Source organism: Wasmannia auropunctata, unplaced genomic scaffold, assembly GCF_000956235.1.
Source record: "Wasmannia auropunctata unplaced genomic scaffold, wasmannia.A_1.0 LD335903.1, whole genome shotgun sequence".
Taxonomy (NCBI): Eukaryota; Metazoa; Arthropoda; class Insecta; order Hymenoptera; family Formicidae; genus Wasmannia; species Wasmannia auropunctata.
The window spans coordinates 2,389,047-2,410,746 of NW_012026987.1; the positions used below are offsets into that span (position 1 = coordinate 2,389,047).

At 44.5% G+C, this 21,700-nt stretch overlaps 1 protein-coding gene across 1 annotated transcript in view; it reads right to left on the bottom strand.

The window, feature by feature from the left end:
- LOC105455442 overlaps positions 1-21,700 on the bottom strand; it is a 75,835-nt gene that overhangs the window by 39,747 nt on the left and 14,388 nt on the right. Inside the window, exon 2 of the mRNA XM_011698767.1 lies at positions 2,099-2,211. Coding sequence (XP_011697069.1) covers positions 2,099-2,211 — 113 coding nt within the window. The remainder of the gene's footprint in view (positions 1-2,098; positions 2,212-21,700) is intronic.

The following is a 21,700-nucleotide window of genomic DNA, read 5'->3' on the forward strand; positions in this document are numbered from 1 at the left end:
TCTCCACGTGTCTCCTATTCGTCTTATCGAGCCGCTCCATTTTTTACCGCGTGTCCAATCAACGTGCGACAACGGCGCAACGGAGCTTTCGCCCGCGGGGCTGTGTCCGTAAATCTCCCAAGTAAAGCCACCCCGGACGTCGGTAAATGTATTTTCTCGTGTCCCGCGGATCCACGAAACCGTGCCGACTAGCATGAGCCACCGTGTCACAAATTACTGGCGCGTTGTTCCGCTGTCGGCGGTACGTAACACTGCCTGGGCGTACGCCCATTTCTGGAATGGCCTATTTCTGCTTTAATTTAGGACTCGCCGGAATGCCAATTAGGCGTACCGCTCCCCCGTCGGGGATCCCGTTGGCAAAGGTCGAAATGCTCGTGAGACAATTCCTAAGTCGAGCCCCATATATCTCCAAAGTGTCACATATTTGCAAAGAAGGAAAAGTGTACGCTCCAATTTTTAAAATTTTCAAAGGACAAACGACTAGGCGAATTCCGAAAGACTGAAAGAACGGAACGGCATATATCGTGCGAATTTCTAAAATTTCTGGAGAGAACGACCGGAAAAGTTCTCCGGCTACCGCTGTGCTCTAAATAAATTACCTACTGCGGCTGCTTGTAGATCAGCACGCGGTACTGCGAGCAAGAACCGGCGTTGTCGACGGCAGGCTGGTATAGTGGTGAAACTAGGGGAGGGCTTTGTTTTTGGCTAATTTAGGGCCCATTAGTGCGACGGCGTCGCCCTATTTCCTTCCTCCGCTGCTTGTATCTCAAGGTGGCACAGATAAAAATTCGAGGAGAAATTTCAAATGGAGAAATAACCGCGGCGCTTTACTTATTATGCAACGTCATCTCCGCTAATTGTTATATATAACTATATTACGCGCGCGGTCGCCTTTTTTTTCCGCGGGAGCGCAAGATGGCATCCTCGTTAATTACGAAGTCATCATCTAATCTCACCGCGACCTAGATCTCGGTGCACGATATGGGTACCAGAGCCACAGGCTGTCGGAAACACGGTTAGGTATTAATTAAAGTGGCAGGCTTTCTCGCCGCGTCTTCGGATGCTCCATTTTCGGGTAATTTAGGATACGCTCAAGAGCAACACTCTCATCTACATCCTCTCGATCGCTTCTCGCTCGCTCGCTATTAGAAAAGCGAGGAAAATTGCATAATCGTATCATAAAAACTCAATTGACAATGTAAGTCTACTGCAGTAGTTATATGAGAAATTTTGTGAGATTTTTGCTTTTTCTTAAGCCCGAGATGTATTTAATAACTCTCAAGTATCCATTTTCTTATTATATTTAATGTGAATTTTACTTTATTCCATATTTAGGATGCGATTTATTTTAATCTTTCTAATAATATAATATTTTATTTTAATCTTTATTTAATTAAATTATTTTAATCTTTCTAATAACATAATTGCAGAAATTGCAAACATTTACATGTTACAATAACGTTCAAAAATAGCGTCACATTATTTTCGACAGAAATAGCAGTCATATTACTTTTGACAGAATGAGTGTATTCTTGAAGAAAATATAGACCTCACTAAATCTTAAAATACTGATAGCTGACATTTTGACCATTTCGACTACGTGAAGTATAACATTTTCCGTGAACCTAAAGCTCCCCCTCGGTGCGGCTCACCGCGCCATAGATCATCGCCCGGTACGAGGAGGCAGAACAACCGGAGCGCTGTCGGGAACAAGCCGACGGATGCTCGAACGCTCGCTTCCTCGCTCGTTGTTCTATTTTTGGTTAATTTCGGAGCAATCGGTAACGCTCTCGTCTCACTACCCCCACTCCACGACCTCGCCCTTATTTTCTCACCATGTGGTCGTCCCTTTTTATTACTTCGGATTGCGTAAGCCAAGGGTGGCCTCTGCTCTCAATTCTTTGAAATACGGCTACATGCTGAATGACCTCGGACTTCGAAAACACGACGTCCCGGTGCGAACGAAACTGGCGTTTTATTGTGAGAAACGGCCGTCGATGTCTCGACGACCTCGCAGAGACTTTTACTGTATCACGTCGTACTTGGCAGCAATGCCATATGACCGGTAAAAGAGAAATGATAAGAATGATCTACTTACTTCCAGAAGACGACGGACACGATCGCGGCCATCAGCAGGAGGACCACCGTGCAGGTGATGATTAGGGCAGTGCTTTGCAACGACGGGTTCGTATGATAGGAGGCGTCGATCATCTGGAAAAAGAGAAACATCGTTAGACCACATTCAAGTAGCTTGCTGATATTTATGTTTATTTTGTGAGTAATATTATTATATATAAACTATATATATGTATATTTTTTACGCATAGAATGGAGACTTGTTTATTATCATGCGGATATATCATAACATATACGTAATCTATATGGCGTGTATATTCATCGATTTCAGTGCTAAAATATAGAAATAGATATTGAATTACACATGAAATTTTAAATTCGATACTCGCTATTAGAATGAAATAACAATTTCATCAAATAGAATTGTACAATAGTTGAGAGAATAGTTCCACGTTGAATTCTTAAAATTCTATTCGACCGTTAATTAATTCGCAAACGGATCGTCTGTTTTGCGTTTGCCGTATGTATTTCGACACTTCAAGGCAAACTGGAAACAGATTCGTGTGTCGACGATGACCGATAATGAGATCGTGGATATAAATTTCTTCATTTTCTCGCGGAACGAGAGAGTTGCAAAAACGATGTCGCGCGCTCGCGCGCGCGGTGTGATATTATGCGACGCCGCCGTGTTATTATGCGGCCGTCGCGGGGCGCGATAATACCGGAAGAGGCGAATTAATCGCCGTGGAAACAGCTTCATTCGTTCATTCCGACAGACTTAATCGAGACAGCGCGCAGCTTTGTGCTGCCCGTCGTCAAGACGCGCTTTTACCCTGAGCATGAAGGGAGATCCGCGCGTTAGCCGCCGTTTGCGCAACAACGTGAATTGCCACTCACACACCTCCGCTTTTATTCCTGAGTTTATTCCCGTGCACGTGATATTATTTATCGCTGTCCTTTTATTTGCGGTATTTAATATTTAAAAGCGCGTCAAAAGACTGGCACACAGCCGTAGTCGAGCCAAGGCGGTTGTAAGCCATATCTATGACATATTTATAACAAAAATGAATTAATGCTTCTACCGAGAAACGTTTGCGAGCCACTTTCTTTTTGCGTAACCCACGGTCCGCAGATATTAAAGCAATTTCTCAAGATAATGTATAATTAACGTGAGCCATTTTACAGTATGAGTGTGTGTGTGTGCAACGAACAAACCTGATGGTTCAATAGAAACTTAAAGCGGTTTAATTAAGTCCTTATCAAAAATTCAGGAATTCATTTTCCAGAGTTTTATGAAAGATTAATGATTTAAAAATTCATTCGATATCTCATAAGAAGACTTTCGGATTTGATACCGTTCCCTTTGCGGATAATCCTCATTCGAGGCGGTTACGAGGAAGAAATGCCGATGATCCGGGCGGAGGGATCAATCGTGAATCCTTCGTATCGATAACCATGTGAAATACCACCGCGACCGTCATTTACCCGTCCCCGCGCGGGGGGAGATACGGAAGGTAAGGGAGACGCACGAGGTGGAGAATTTCGCGGCCGAAATTCCTCGTTTCTCGAACTGGATATATTCGATATCGGGGACGGCGGCGGCGCAGCGGAGAACGCCGGAAATTCGTATCGGAATCTCCAGCCCCTCCGCCATTGTGACTGGATTCTTCATAAGAGGCACGTAGGTGCGCCGGGAAGTGCCCGGGCACACGTGCCGGGTATGACGAGGAAGGCGAGGCAAAGCAAGGAAAGGAGAAAGGGAGCGCGCTGAGGGGAAGGGGAAGGAGGAGCCTCCTTTCCTCGGCGCGTTACGTGGACCGCTTGCGAAAAAGGGAAAGTGATTTTCATGGAAAAAGGATGGGATTCTTGCGGGCTGAAAGGTACTTCCGATCAGCCAGATCGGATCCGCCGCCGTTTCCATTCTCCGGCCCCTCGATGTTAGGTATCGACCGAGAAAGCATTGTAAGAGCGAGATTCTCATTTACCTGGCGACACTCTTTATGAAAGAGAGAGAGAGAGGGGCATGACTGGTCGGTGGAGGGTTGGTTAAATGCGTACTGATAAGTTTCTCGCTAAAGAGGGACGCAGCACAATACACGGCACGGCCGGAATGCGGTAGATATCGTGTGCCACGTTATTTGGAGCATCATTAAAGAAGGCGATATTTATCAAAGGCCACGTGGACGTGGAACTTTCCTCATCCCGAGAGAAAATCCTCGTCCTTGAAAACATTTTCTTTGCCTGTCCGAAAGTTTCGCGAGGTCCATAAAACTTATTCGTAACATTAGCACTCGCCAAGGTGAACATATTCAATGCGAGGTCGAGTGATGAATGAACGAGCCTGAGTAATGTTCGTGCAGATGAAAGAGCGCTTAATTATTTTTTTCGGCCGGGAGCGTAAGTCGTAGCTAAATTTGACCCTTATTCGGCGAAGTCTGGCGCATCGCAAATATAATTCGCGATACAAAGAGCCGCGGATCGTCAGTCAATTGAAAATTGACAAAAAAAATTTCTGTTTGCTTCAGCAGCAATATTTAATGACGCGAATCATCAGGGGAATTTTAAGATTTACCCTTACAAACGAATGCCTCTAATCCACCTTCCCGAGACGAGAAAAAATCTTGGATTATCCCCGGCAACTCTCGCGATATTAAATAATTGCAGCGCCGTAATGGCCGGCTTTTAATCGTCGCTAACCGATATTATTTACCGTGTGTAAAGATTTAATACACCGCGACACGAGCGTATCTCGTCTCGTGAAAGGCGTGATGAGGAATACACGAGCGATGAGATACATTGTGCGGCGTGTTATTTGGCAGTGGGCCAAGCAAAGCAACATTTATCAAAGCCTCTGTAAGCACGTATATAATACACGTGCCACCTACACGGCGGCGGGCCACGATTGTGGAGGTGCGGACGTGTGTGTTAGTGCCCTTTTGCGTCTCTACCGTGTGCTTTCCCTCTTTCTCTTTCTTTTTCTGCGAATTTAAATTTTAATTAAAATTTGAATTGGTATTGAAATTTACCCGCTCTTATGCAGCGTACTTTACGCTCGCATTTAAAATTTTACCGTCTTATTATGTTGCTCGTTGCCGAGTGCAATATATACCGCTTGCCTGTCGCCTAATCTTATGCAGCGCCTTTGATAATCCCTCGGGTAAGAAAAATTGTTATAGTTCCGCGGTGCGATCTCTTATCACAACTATTCTCTCAATGAATTGTTAATTAATGATATAATTTAATCATTTTTTATAAGAGCGATTTTTATAAGAGAAGATTTCTCCCTTTTGTTCCACGTTACCCCTCGTAATGCAGCATGCACCTATCCATTTACCTGTCTATCGATCTACCTATCTGTCTGTCTATTCATCTTTTTTTTTTCACTTGCTCCTTCTCTCCCTCTCTTTCTCTTTCCCCCTTAACGTCATCCGAAAGTACCTCGTCCTCTTCCGATACGCTTCGTCCTCCGCGCGGTGGCTCATCGCTCATCATTACCGGGATATTAATGGCGCTGGCTAATGGATTCAGTTGAGAGACCAGCGTCAGTAAGAGAATCCCCCTTCCTCTAAGTGATCGCCTCTCTTCATCTTTCCCTTCCCCCATTTTCCTGCGCGCGCGGTAGAATTCGCAAAATAAATACCGATAGCACGCCGTGATGTATTATGTCATTCTCACCCCCAGAAAGACGATAGACGTCGGAAGAGTAGGAGAAACAAAAATTCCGAGCTCGAATTCTTGAAAATTGAGAGCGGAGGGATTCCTATATACGCGAGGGAGGTAACGGAAAAGAGTGGAAAAGGGAAGTGGAAAAGTCACCGAATATCACTCTGCCGTCGCGAAGAGAAAGCGGTCCGTGCGATGCGCCGTGTCAGTGACGCACAATGTGGTTGCACTTGCAGTTGCATGCGGTACGCCACGACGACGCTCCGTGCCGCCCGCGGTAAAATGTACACGAGGATGAATAATAATCTGGATGCGTTTTTGGTAAATCACGCGCGATCCACAATCGCGCGCTAGCGAGATTAAACAGAGCAATTATCAAATTAATCATCACGTCATAAATCAGTTTATGCACGTACGCGATTTCTCTCGCTCGTGCCATTGCGGATTTATTAAATTAATCTTGCGACGAATTCTTAGGACGGAAGTGATTTTTTTCGACGACGTAAATTGTGCCTAAAACAGATTTACGAATATTAGATATAACGTGATAAGAGACGCTTGACTTCAAGAACTTCGAATTTTCATTATTTAAGGATACGCCGTCGTATTTTCCGTGGTCACATGCTGTGGACGCAGTTTTGTGAACAGCGACACACCGCCTGCAGAGTCGGGGTATGGGTAACGCATATACGAGCTTCCGGATTTACGCGGCGGAACATGGGGCGAATCGTAGCCCGAGTAACCCGACGCCAGATCCAATTAATGGGTTCCTTGCGGAGAGCCGTGCGCGCGTAGCGCAATGAACGTAACAACGATCGTAATCGAACGGAACTGCATCGTAAGGGAGGGTGAAAGTTATCTGATTGCGGAAACGGATAGCAGCGACGGGGGAGGGATATACGCGACGGTAGGCTCGTATCTGCGAACTTCATATCTATGTATATAAGGTGTTCAATTAATTTTTTTTCTCGTAATGATTTTAAAATAAATCTAAAATCGATTTTTTTAGAGGGATTATTAATGAAATTTTGTTAAGTATTTGTCTAGATAAAATTAACATTAACCATCTTTATGTGATAACATGTGAGAAATATACAAATTTAACTCTGGCAGCATATTGTTTCTCCAAGAGGAATTCAATTTGGCGCAGCGATATTCCGCGATATTTCTACGATCGCGACAAGCGATAACAGAGATGTTTGGCGCTGAGGAACCGCGCCAGAGAGAGGTCCTTTACCTTTTCCCGCTCTTCGCAAACTCGCGAAGGCAACTTGGACTATTTGCGAAATGTGCGCGAAGTGTCGCGTGTATATTTTTGCCGGGTGCGCCGGTCGGATGAAGTTGAGAGATAGCGTTCTCCGATCGGGCAACGATATATCAATTAAACGGAGTCTGTTCGACGTGCGTACGCACACACGAGAGCGTGCAGCGCGGCGGAATGGCGCGGAGGAGAGGGGGGGAGAGGTAGGGGAGGAGGAAATCGATCGATCCTCGTTCGAGGGATTCCCTACGCTGTCGTGCACGAGAGCGGAGAAGCGATAACATCGCGGGATTGTTTATGGATCGGTGAGCGGCTACTGTTCTTCGGCGCCGCCGGTCGCCTATCGCGCTCCGGCCGGCCAGGCTAGGCGATGTGTGCATTATTGGATAGACGTCATCTGCTCCCGTTGAAATTGCCCGTCTCGTGGAACAGAAAAAAAAAAGAAAAGGAGAAAAAAGGAACGATTTTCACCGGTTCGTTCGTCGCGCGCACGCTATATCCGGCGCTCGCCGATGCGTAATTCGCAGCAAGCTCATTCGCGAATGCAAAAATGTTTCTTCAGCGTGAAACGTGACGTGCACGCCCAATCAATCTTGAGTTTTCTCGCATCATCCTTATTTATTCGCGCCGAAGCGGAGGGCCATCGATCCCGTCGGTTGAAATTTGCCGGAAAATAAATATCCAATTAAAAATAAAAATTAAAAAATTAAAGTGCAACTTTGATCGGGCTGTTGCAACACTACGATTAATTGTATGTACACTATTCTGTTAAAAAAAAAACCCTATATTAGCGGCAAGAAAGCTGCGAGAATGCTGATTAGAAACTCGAGATAATCTCGGATTTTCGAACAACATTCCCTCCAGAGGCTTGTACACACAATCGTTGCCCCTAATCGACCGCCGCGGGGGTGGATACAGCGTACGAATGCAATGTTATCTAAAGGCCGATCTTGCCGAAGATACCTCGGTTGCGTTACCGGATGAGTTTCGGACTTCCCCTCTCTTCCTCCTCTTCCCATCCTTTTGATCCGCGTGTTGTTGCCGGGGTATCGTTCGGCATCTTGATCAGGCGACGCTTCGATTAATTAGCGTGCGGTCGTTAACGAACCTCGACCGTACATCGGAAAAAGGAGGGGAAGGGGAGGAGTGAATCGAGAGAAAGAGAGAGAGAGAGCAGCGAGAAGGCGGTAGGATTGAATGAGAGAAACAGAAAAAGGAGGCTCCCTTCGGTCCGCGCTGGATGCAATCGATATCGCGTAATGCGATCTCGCGGCCTGAGTGCAGGGAAACATGTATACATATTATATTACCGAAGGTATATGTATCCCCAAGTCTCCGTATACATGCGCATATGCGTGTGCGCGAATAATACACGTCGCGCGTTATGAATTGAATACTTTAGGGGGGTGCAAAAAGAGATACAGATAGAAATGGAGGGAGACGCGACGGGTTCTCTTTAGATTATACCTTTGTTTCGCTACTCGAAACCGAAATGCTTGTTAGCAAAATGGCAAAATTATATCTGTATGAGAATACTGATAATCTTGCTAGAAAGAAGGCGACTGAGATATAAAACTGTGCTTCCTCTCTTTTTTTCTCCTTTCTTTTTGAAGATTTATATATATATATATATATATATATATATATAAAAGATACCCGAAAGAGTTTATGAGACAAGAAATTCACGATAACAAAACATTAAAACATCAGGCACAGACAGAAGCAAGCGGACAGAAAAAAAAAACCGGAGAGTGTTTAATTAATTTCACACTCGTGTTGCTTAAATTCATATTTTATATACCTGTAATCTCTTTTAACAACGAAATTACATTATAGAAATAACCGCTGCATTAAATAATGATATTGTTATAACAATAATGTCTAACAATGTCCCGCTACAATTATAATGTCCATCATATATTATTGATTCAGATATTCACCCCCAGTGGCTCAATTGCAAGCGACCCCCCGCGGAGTTCGTACGCACGTGGGCGTATCCGCGCCTGACGCACGAAACGCAAACGAGCGTACACGCGAGACGTTAAATTCAGTGGCACGGCATTAGCATAAACCGCGGGGGGCAACAATAGCGGGAGATGAGACTACGAGACAGATAGAAATGCCCGGGGGAAAAGGGTGGCGGAATGCTGGGGTTGAATCGAAAATCATCTCGTTGATTTAACTCTTTCTCTCTCTCTCTCTCTCTCTCCATCTCTCTTTTTCTTTTCTCTCTTCAGACTTCGACGCTTCTCGATCGTATTCTCGACCGCTTTCTCTGACCGCTTTCGATACTATCGTCGACATCGCTGTATATCATTATAACAAATTTTCATGTAAGTACATCTCTGATCATGCGACTGATCGCTTTAAACGTTCAGCTAATGCATTTTCTTCAAAGCAAAATTTTGTTTTGAAATTTAGATTACACCTAGGACATTTATCAGGAATATAAATCTTATTCTACGCTACATTTCTGTGCCTTTCTCTTCTCTTCTCCGCTCTGACACGCCGTTTTACCGGTCCACGACCGTTTAGGACACGTTAATTACGCATTTGTTCAGGGATTTGCATGCGTTACTCCGGCGCCGGAGGGACAGCGAGAATTCATGTGTCCATAGTGTGTACAACGATTCGTTACGGGACCTTGCCGTTCGCGCAATCAACGGTCCAATCGGGATCGCGATCGATATGCGTGTTATCCTAACAACGCAATACGTCATTGATTACATTTCCGTAAATCCGATAATTGTACATGTTCCTTTCACTCAATCTTCATTTTCTACTTAATAAGGTGAGCATTTATAATTTACAAAGATATACAATTTCAGAGATTTTATAATTATTATAGTCGTATATAATTAATAACTTTGAAACTCAAGAAAATTAGCGCGTTGAGCGCTATACAAACAAAACTTAAAAACAATAATTTATTCGTGATAGTGAATTAATTAAATCTACATTTCTCTTTTATTAACTTATAGCTCTTGTTAGTTAATGAAAGTTTTTTTGTAAGGTAAATATATCAGCGTACTATTCTTTGACGAAGTACATGCTACTCTTTTTATTGAAAGCCTCCAACCGCGAATAGAATGTTAGAAAAAAAGAGGAATGAAGTTAAAAAAAACTCGAAAGTGCAATCAGCAGGCGACGTCGGAACGCATAAAATCGCAACGTGCGCTAAATGCGGGTTTAGAATTTCCGTGGAAGCGATACGTTTTCGCGGTATCGGGGCCTTTGAGAAGGCCGGTCGTAAGCTCGGTTAAGCTCTGTTAAGCACATGCCGGTCCGCCATAGTCGCGATAATTTCTATGCCGGGCGTATCAACGGCAGCGGCCGGGCATAACACGGCGCTGCCTGGGCGGCCGAATTTTGCCGGTGGCGAGCCAATGCGCCGGAACGCTCACGATCGGGACCAATGGCAACCAATAAAACGGATGTTGGCTGGCCGTGACGTTCCTTTGCAAAGCGAATCGGAAACGGATTCGTATTCCCTGATGTATGACGTGATGCGTACTATCGGAATGCCGCGATGTGGATCAAGGAATCCGTGGTTGATATTAGCGAAACAGCTCTGCGATAATTCCTTGATGTACATGCCGAAATCTTCCTGCGAAAGCTAGTGAATTGATTTCCACGATCTCAATGTAGATCTCCTGATCTTTTGATCATTATTTTTCTCTTAGAATTAAAAAAATTAAAAAAGTAAGAAAAAGAGAAAAACAAATTAGCGAATACATGTTAATTTTCGAGGCAGATTGATTCTACACTTAAAACAAATCAACAATTGTATTGTATTGTTATAGAAGTGAATAATTAAATTATTTATTTAAATTCAGACGATTATCTGTAATAATTAACAAATATTCAGTGCGCTATTATTGTTGCAATCATTAATATCGAATCGGAAATGAGGATCGCATTAATCCTTTAGACGGAAAAATTTTAATTAGCGCTTGCTCGAATTTAAAGAAGTAAACTCTCAATATCCGTGGACAATAAATATCTTTCCCGAAGCGATTGGCGGGAGATGCGAAAAGGAAAGATAACGAAAGCGGCTACTCTCCTATCAACAACGTTCAGACTTTCTTGGAAAGCCGAGCTTCACGGGTGCACTCTTCCGGAGAGAACCGTCTTAAAGCGCGCGTGCAACTTGATAAGCGAAGGATAAAATTAATTCGCCCACGGAGCGAATCGAATCGCGCGTTGCAATCCCGTGGAAAAGCCGGATGCCGGTGCGCGGCTCCGTTAAACGAATGACACAGATTTTTCCGCGTAAAAGCGAACCCGCGTTCCCCGTCTCCGGATTTCAACAAACGAGATCGCGGATCTCTGAGTCGCCCTCGTAACTCGATCAATCGCGTCGCTCGGCTGCTTGCAACCGGTCGCCCTCGGCCCGATCGAATCGATCGGATCGCGAGAGGATCGCCTCGAGGAGAGAAGTGCGGAAAAGGAGCAAGGAGACGCGGGTGGTGTGCGGTTGAACTCGACATCGCCCCGGGCTCCCCTCTTCACGAAGACGGTGATAGTACCTCGATCTCTTTCCGGAGAGAATCTTGACGTTTTCATATACATGAATTACTTCTTTCGAAAAGAGAGGATACGCGTAGAAATTAAGTGGACGATTCTTATACAAAAAGAGTTCGAGGTTACTCTATTTCGAGTGACTTCGAGTTAAAAGGAACACAATGGGAGCTGTCGGTTTAAGAGACGAAAACATTTTTGGCTGCATTCCGATATTCACCTCTGTCAGTGCTGAAGATCTCTATAGTGCACGTTGACGTATGCTATAGATTTTCAGCACTGACAGAATATTGAAATGTCTTTACCGACATGGAAGTCCTTATTAATGACACTGAATATTTGAACTCGTTTAAATGTTATGCGTATCGGACAGCTACATTCTGACTTCAATACTTCGTGACATTTCTTAAGCACATCTCTGTTCCCGAGTTTGAGCGAGTAAACCCTATTAAACCTTTACTTAGGCCGAGTTACCAAGCCCGAGAACGCATTTTCGCCGCAGGGGGAGGTCCTCGACCTTCAGGCGCCCTAAGGAGAAATAAAAGAAAGGAAAGGGGGGAAAAAGGGCTCGAGAAACGTGACGAGGTCCATGACGAAATTGGTAGGGAAACGCGTCCGGCCGAGTACACGTACAACGAATCAGTCATTTCTACGGAATAGAGTTTGCGATGAGGGGAAGGGGGAGGAGGCGAAAAGTGATAGCAGACAACCGGATGGCGCGAGATAGTGATTAGTCCCGAAAGTTCCCGGGCAACGAGATCTCTCTCCGACCGACGATGATGATGAGGAGACGAAGGAACTTTCCCCTCCCGTTAGGAAGGTGTGCGGTTTCTCGACGCGGTTTTCCCTTAACGCGTCCCGGTGGGCCCGCCTAATTCATGCGTAAGTGGATAACTCGAGTTAGCTCGGTGCTTTAACGTGAATCATCGGCAACTTTCCCCGGTTACGATCAACGGCGCTGGCTGAGTTCCATTAAGATCGATCCCTTACCGCGTTATCTCGGAAGTAGAATCGCCATCGCGAGAGGAATACTGAACCGCATCGACGCGTCATGGTACTTTTTATTGATTCTTTAAATAATTGAGAGATAGCAAACTGTGATTACGTTGTAATTGTCAAATTAGATTTCTATATACTTCAAGTATATGCGGAAGATCAAGAATAAGATCTGTCTGAATTTTTAATTCACGCTTAGATGTTATTCTTAAAGAAAAAGAGAGATTTTTGGAGAAATTCCTTTTCGCGCAAGACGACGAATGTGTAACGAGCTGCCGTACAGAACGAGAAGGACTCTCGGCGCGCGATCCTTATTCCCTTCGGACGCTAAATCCTACATCGTGTCGAAACCCGACAGAATGGAGGATCCTTCCAATTTCTGGCCGAACGTGCCGATTTCGGCGCGCGTTTTATCGCCCGGATCCGTCGTAGAATGAAAATCCGGAGGCAGGGAAGCAAGAGAAAAAAGCCGGAAGGAGGGAGATGATATCGGGACGGTCTCGTCCTCTTCCGGATGGAGGTGAAAGGTGTTTCCCTCGGGTTCATAGATTACTTCTCTAGTATCCCAAAGCCTCGCGGACTGGAGTGCAATTTCTGCATTTGTCAAAAAAGAAAGCTCCTTCTTGACAGATTTTTGTAAATAAACGATTAACATTAAGTTAAAACAAAATTCAATCGGAATTGAGGGAAAAATTGCGAATAGAGATTAGATCATCGAAACTTTGCAGCGTATAATATTATTAAAAGACCGAATTCTGCACTCTTCATAAAATTTCGGTGTAATATAAGGAAATATATCGACTTCAAAAAATCGTTAAAAATCTAAATTTATCTTCTCAGATTACTCTTTAATATATTGTCTTGAGAGAAGAGTGACGACAATTCCAAAGACAATCTACGTAACTTAGAAATGTGCTTAGAGCCGATCCCGAATTTTATACCACGGGAGTGATAGCTTAACTCTGGCTCCTCGCTCTGGTCGCAGGGTTAAGGACGGAGTACGGTGCACCCGAGAGTGGTGGATCACGTCCTTCTTCGTCGTTCCCTAATGATCCCTTTGGCGGCTTCTCGGATGTCGCGAGGATGCCAAAGAGGATTCGTGCGGAAGGAATCCGGGCGAGGACTCGCCTTGAGGAGAGAAGAAAAAAAAAAGCAAGGCGAAGTGAGAGGATTCCTTGCCGCGCGCACCCCGCCCTCTCCCTCCTCGGATTACATTTATTATCGAGGGACGCCCACCGACGCCCACGCGCCCTGCCTCCAGAGATTCGATGAAAAGTTCCTTATCCGCGATCCGAGGTGTCGGACGCGAATAACGCGCGTAATTAATGCGACGTGATACGCGCGCGAGAGTGTGTGGGCGCGAATTCCGGGGGATCGCATATTAGTCAGTCGATCCGCTCACTCGCTCGCAGCATAACCGCTTGCGCGCGAGACGAAATGGCAAATAAGTATATGTGCAGATAATCTCCTGAAGATATGAGTATCGAGATAGGTTGTCCTTGTAGTTCGCCTACTGGCTTGAAAGTTCCATTTTCTCCTCCTCTTTCCGAGGAGCAATAAAAACTTCCGCAATGAAAGTTTTACATTGAGAATATTAGTCTCGTTCCTATATATTCACTATACAAAGAAGTCACCGTCCGTCGAAAGCGGCTTCTCAAATGTCAAATGGTGCGGCTCTACCTGTTTCCGGGTTTACGTCATAAAATTCTTTATGAACTGACGTAGTCCACGCTGTAGACGGAACGAATCTTTTCGACGGAATCTTCAATGCGATTTCCACCGAAAATTCAGTTTCCCCTCGATCCAACGCAATGTCTACGCTCAACGAGGTTTAAGGGGAGAATATCGCAGCGCCCTTTTCCTCCTAATGATGCCTTTGACGGCCGCTCAGGTATCACTGAAGGAAAGGGTAGCATCTGTGAATCATTTCCCCCTTTAATTCCACGAGAGAGTCCTTTCATGTCACCGCCCCCCAAAAAAATTTCTTCTCTCCGAAAAAAATAAAATCACAAAAAGAGTATAATATTCTTTAAGGTACATAAATCTAAATTTCTTAAATTATATTTTATAAGAACGTCTCAACGGAGCTTCAAAATAATTGTCATATAATCTTTTCATATAATCTTCATATAAATACTTTATTACAATATATATATATTATATTTAAATAACACAAATAATATCAATATTACTTTCAATGAAAATAAGAATATTGATTTTTCCAAAATAATTTCAAAGTATTGTTTCCTCACACCGTGTATATCATGTAATGAGTAAGAAAGGGATATCATTCGACCACCTACATGCGCAATTTGATCTGGACGAGCTGATGCGATTGATTTACATTAAGTTCGACGTCATGCAAATCATCCCACTCTGCATTCGCAATCACTGGACCAAGGCGTCATTCGCCGCGATTCTAATGATATCCGGCCCCGTGAAAGCCGGAATAATCCTATCGAAGAAACTTTACGATGATTCACGCCTTCGCTCGGCAGGAAACAGCGCGTATATCCTTCATTTTCCTTCTACTCATCTTTATAAATTACCTTTGCTTATTTTGCGTGATTCTACTTTCGCATTTGCCAGGATCTTCCGTGCACACATTTCCGTGTATTTCTTGATAAATAACGCGTTTAAGCATCTCGGATGTATGTCACTTTTCTACAACATTTAGAGGGGAATAATTCTATTTTCTTTTCCTTCTATCTCTCTCTATCTCTTTCTGAGGTTAGCAATAAATTTCAAAGTCGATTTATCGCGAAAATTCATCCGTCGCAAAACGAATCGGCCGACATTCACTGAGGAGGAAACGTGGAGGAAACCCACAGAGCGGTGTCTTCCGCACCGCGGAGAAGGGGATCTCGCGGTTTTAGCTCTAATCCCACGTGAACAATGTTACCGGCTTTAATGTTCGTTACGCGCAACACGTAATTTTCCAACGCCGCGCACGGAGAGGGGCGGGAGGAGGGGGGGGGGGGAAGGAAGAATGACTCGCTCCTCGCGCGGGGATGTTGGGGAGCACATTTGTCTTCCGCTCGCCGAAACCTCGCACCTGAGAGCGCCGGGACTTAACGCGAGTTACTGCGCGATCGGTTATACGGACCACTAACCCACTGCCACGGAATGCCACGGCGCTGCTTTTAGTCGCGAATCCTGCGGCTTCGCATGAGGATGACGGAACGATAGGAACGGAAGAGTAATGATCCACGTGCGATTCTCGTACCGATCGCTCCGTTGGCTGTCCTAATTTAGGCAGTCGTTCTCTCATCACGAATAAGTTGATTTGTAACCACGTGCCAAGTACATCTCACGAATGGCCGCATTTTCTATAAATAAAAAGCCTGAATAATCCTTATTCAAATAATCATCACTTTGAAAATTAAGTTTTTTTTTTTTTAATATTACGGTATATTAATTCTCGTTCCGGAATAAAATTGTTTCCGGAGTTAAATTATTAGTCCAATTAAAAAGGAGCAGCTGAGCTCGTACAGCATAATTATATACACGCAGTCGTGATGAATTGGGAACCGCAGTTGTGTCTGCAGAGAACGTGCGAAAGTATTTTATAACTCACGCTATAGTTGCGTTTTACGTTAAGCACCGCGGAAGATATACTTTTGCGGTGAAAAATATCAGCAATGGGAGACGGGGGGGGGGGGGAGAAAGAGAGGTGCAAAAGATACATAACTTCCCCTTTCACTGATGGCGGCGAAAAAGAGACGGAAATGCGGCGCAGGATGCGGCATCAGAGAGATGCATTTGTCTTCGCTTCTCGAAACGCACCTGGCAGTAGTGCCGCTTATCAGGCCGCGATTGATTACAATCCAGTAACCTAGTGAGGCGTACCAGTTGCCCATTACAATCGCAGCAAAATGTGTGGAGTCTATACGCTGCATTACGCGGCATAATACAAACAATAATAGTATTATCCACGTCCAGTACACTACGGTGCATTTGATGCAAATTATTCCCCACGGAGTTTTATTATTTGTTATCTAATAATGTAGCAGGCGTTTAACCAAATGCCATACGGTAAAATTTTCAGTGTTTTATTATCACGCTTTATAATTCAAGCGTTTTTATTTCTGCATTTTATCTTTATATTCACTTGTAAATAAATATAAAATTATATGGCGAGAGAAACACATCCGCGGAATAAAAAGCACGATTTTTAGTTTTAAAATTAAAAATTATTATTAAATCGCGCGAGAGGAACTTGTGGTGGAATGAACGGACCCTGCACGCAATAGACATGTCAATCACGTCTATTCAGAACGACAGAACTCGATGGCATAATAAAAATCATGCGATCTCATTAAACCGACGAAACTGTGCAATTATCTGGAGCTTCGATTCTCATCGGGATTGAATATGGTGACGAGATATAATTAATGATAAGGCCGACGTCAATGCCGACATAATGATATCGTTTAATGCGATAATACGGCGCGCGGCCCGTGGCATTTTTCGCCGGGATACAAATTGATTTACGGGAGCGATTCATTTATGCGCCCGTAAATATTACACGAAGGCAAATTGGAAAATATTACAGTCACCTAATTCCATGCGTGACCGCGCGCGCGCGGTCGCGTAACGAATTTTTTAAAATGAGAATTTCATTTCGCATTTATTTCTTTTACGAGAGAGCGCCGCGCCGGCCGCTTCTCGCCGACCGACGCGAGAGATTCAATCTTTCGTACCGTATTTCGCCGTGTCGCGCGTTAGCTCTCGATGGCACACTTTCCTCGTGCAAATTTTTTTTTAATTTCCTGCCTCGTCAGCTTTGTTCCGCGGCGGAATCACGCCTCCGTTCTCCGTAATCATTCAATTTATCTGCGCGCCGAAAAACTGGGTCAAGAACAACTCCATATACACTCGAAGCGGAAAAAAAAGAACCATAGAATTCGTTCGTAGTGGAAGAAAAAGGAGGAATGAAAATCCCGAAATATGAATGCTCTCAGAAAGCAAGATCAGCATGTAATTTCAGTAAATTAATGTCAGATCGAAAAAATATGATATCCAACAAATATTTCTTTATGCAGATTATATCTTATTTGTACAATTACATATCAATCTTTATATTATATTGATTGCGTTGTAATTTGTAATTATATTTATCATCGATTTACGATTCGCGTAGACCGTTTAACATTTGCAAACGTCATATTTTCCTAAAAACGCTCGATTTATCGTTTTTCTGTTTTTCATCTCAAATCTCTACCTCGTATATTTCTATCTCCTCTCTCTCTCTCTCTCTCTCTCTCTCTCTCATCTATCGTCTGTCTAATAATTTGCTGAAAGCCTCGCCAGTCAGCGTTACTGTATCCCGTGGTCGATACATCTGTCCCGCGTAACTTCGCGAAAGACCGAGCAGAAAGAGAAGCGAGATCGGAAGAGCACACGTCGGGAGAACGGGAAAAGGGGTGAATCGTTCGAGCTCGTTTCGCGCTGCGCGCTTGGCGAAGCGCGACGTGCCGGGATTCGTTCCGTTTCGAATATCAAAAACAATTCGCCACCCGCGGGGGGCCGTCGCCGCCACGCGACTGGCAAGGGTTGACGGAGGCTTTACCACGGCAACTTCCGCCGTTCGAGGGGGAGCGGGTGGATTTTAGGCGGACTGCAGTAATACGAAGGGGGAAAACGATCGTCCTCTCTCTTTCGGACGGAACGGCGACGGATATTAAAGCGGCGTGCGGGAACGCTGTGCTCTTTATGTCATTAAATACACCCACGCGTCACGCAGCGGCCCCCACACACCATCCCCTCACCGTCGCGCCGGATTGTCGTTCTGCGTTCTGCGGGGGTGCGAATTCACCCCTGCGGTGCGGCGCGTTCAGGAGGAAAGTATTGCGGTTTGCAATTGATTTCGAGATATGAGGGACAGGAAGGTTCCAGTTAATTATTAACTGCGCTCGCCTGATACATGCAGCGAGCAACGAATGTTTTATAATTTATTCTCCGTCAGACGAAAATCGGGGGGAGGGAGGGGGAGGAGCTATCACTTTCTTTATGAATGTACATTAAACTTGATTTTACAATCACTGTTTTAAAGCATTAACCGTAAATGGGGTAATTACTGGGCTCGCGTATTTAACGAATTCGCGGTAAATGTCATTTGAAAATCATATGATGTAATAATCGAGGGGCCGCGTAATGGGTGTAAATTAATTTTTGATTAGCTCGACAATCCGCCGGAGGATTATACTCCCTCCCCCCGGAGTTGTGTATTTTGCTCCGCTTATTTATTTATTAACAATGCGTGCGAGCGCACGCGCTATTTGAACGTCGAAATACACATTTCTAAGGGAGAGCGGCGGAATATTTTCATTCGATCAGACGGTACGACGTTCAATATTTTATTTGCCGTTTGATGTTAAACATTTAATCGCGGCGGCACAATATTGAAACGCGCGGTTGCAATACCAATAATGGTCCACTTTCGGCGATCAAATTTGGAATGTACACGCTGCCGAGTTCTATCGACGCGTTCATTCTCCGGGAACGCATTCGGGCGGCAATATATTTCGGTCCTGCCGAAATGCCGATCTATCCGCGTCATTAGACTCTAATTGAAGAGGGATTTTTTTTTCCACTCTTGCCAAAACTAGACGCAACGGGTAACGGCGAATTGAATTATCGCGGCTTATAACAGCAGAAGATACACACAGAAAATTGAAGATTTAAAACCGCAACGACGTTCGTCAAGCATCGACTTTCAATCAAGTACACAAGCACGGAAAATCGATTCGAATGAATACCTTCTATTTCGCCGATAATTTGAAGGTTCGATGCAACGCAAAAATCAAATGTCGTCAAGGATTAAACGTACGACTATTGCATATCCGTCCAGCCACCTCCCCGCGAACGACTCATCCCTCCGGCGCGTGGTGGTTTTATTGCGTCGGAGATGGGGCGAGGAAAATGATTGAGTTCGACGTTTCGATGGCGGTCGGTGGTTTTCGATTGTTTCCGGGCGAAATTAAGAGGCTTACAGCGACGAGCCCTCCCGAATTGACCTCCCCTGAAAATCGCTGCGATTTTCAGGGGACAGCCCGAATCTCCGCGATAAATTCCTGCAATAAATCGCAAGACGGAAAAGCCCAAACGATAAATTGTACATCGTAATAAAAGATTTATCGAGCGTATGCGTTATTTTGTTCATCGAGCGCTACTCTCCTCCTCCCTCCCCCTTTCCCTCTCGCTCTTTCTCTCGTCGCATTTGCATAGCGATGATTTTTTTGTCATACTGCTCGTAAAAATATTGGAATATGCACTCGAGCGTGAAGAGTCACCGTTTTAACGCGATAGGTAAAATAGCGATATATGTTTAGTACAAATTTATTTAGGAATCGAATATTTTGCAATCGTTGAATTATTGCATAACTTTTAATAAACAAGCCGTACATATTTTTTCTGTCCTTTATTAAATATTAAAATCGGTCTCGTTGAATTTCCTCGTTAATATACATTGACCAATTTGCGTGGTTATTAATAGCCGTATGCAGCTTTTATATAGCAGCAGTTCGACAAAGTGGTATACCTATTGTAAAGTGAAACGAAATGTTCACTTCGATCATCCAATACAGGTATTTCGCCGTCTCTTCGGTTTACTCCGCGCGCGCGATCGTCGCTTCACTCACAGCCTCGCGCTATAACGCGAACACGCGAGATCCCGCCGTAAAATTTGCTTAGACACGACGAAGCTTTACGATACCTCCGCCAATGCGGAAAGCGGGAGAACGCATGCCTCCCTAGATCGAAAGGAATGATGGCTGTGGGATGCACGCGGGGATTTGGCATGTATTTTCGTTACCTATTCGGTGCTGTTGGGGATACAATATACTGAAGCTTTTGATAAGATACGGTCGCTTAAAAAAAAAAAAAAAAAAACCCGGATGTGCAGTTAAAAAGAAGTGAATGAATGCAAGAATATCTAAATCTGTCTAAACTCAAGTCACCCAAAATTTAGATACAGATGGGAAATGTCTGGAAACGTGACGAAGGATACAATAATTTAGATATTACATCCGTGACGGAGAAGAAAAATACGGAAGAGCAGCGAGAGTGTCGAGTAAACAATGAAAGAGCGATCGAGCGAGCTTTTGTCCCTGTCGAAGGGTCTGAAGGGTAAAAAAAAGGGTTTCTTCCCTATTATCGAGAACTAGAGCTGTCTCTCGTCCTTCGGATCCTCTTCCTCTTTTCTTTACCGTTAATCCTTATGCTGCGAAAAAAGGGCGCTATCTCACGCGCGACGAGACGAAAGATGAGGGATTCCTCTCGTTCTGCCGAATTCAATTCCGGGATTATCTGTAATAAATAAGCCGCTACGTCGAGACGTCGCTTCGCTCGAATATGATCCCGTAGATTGCGAGAAGAGAAATCAATCTCCGCTGATCTTCCGCCGCGTATCCGATTAGGGACTCGAAAGATTCGTGCCGCGAAAAGAATCGTGGATCGACTGCGATTTATTTTCGCCGTGCTTTCTTAATCTTGGAGATAGCGCACTCCGAAGTTCCAACGCGAGTTTCCAACGAAGCCCTTAATTGCTGCAACTCACACAATATATCTACATCTCGTAAATCTTTTTCTACGTTAATTACATATTTATCTTGCAGTTGCTGTTGAAATAGATTTACGAAGCTTTTCTATACGAAATCACTCAGAGATGGCGGTTATAATTAACAATAAATTTTTTAACAAACTCAAACTTTTTTTTCTTGTCGACTAATAGAGCTCGGCAAACGATGGCTTTAGTCCTACGTAATTACAGTTAAGGAAACATACGTATTTGCCATTATATTATCAATACGTCGTCATTATCGCCATCATCCGCTCGTTCACATGGGCGAGGATTCGTCGAAAGCTCTTAAGAGGCTACCCGTGTCGGCTGTGAAAGCTCCGGGTAATCTCGTGAGCGCAGAAGGTCGTCGACAAGCGCGGGAATCGCGTCGTTCCTGAATAATTTAGCACTCTCGAGCCGCCGTTCCCATAGTTATATCGGCGGTTTGTGTAGGCGAACGGTGTGGAAGTTCAAGCAGCACAGGATCGGGCACGCTCAGTCGGAGACTATGAGTGACTATCACGTGGATATGCTAGGCAGAGTACTCTGCGGCGGATCTCCCCATCTCTCTTCTCCATTTCTCCTCGTCGCCGCCGTTTCCCCCCCTCGACTTCCCCCCA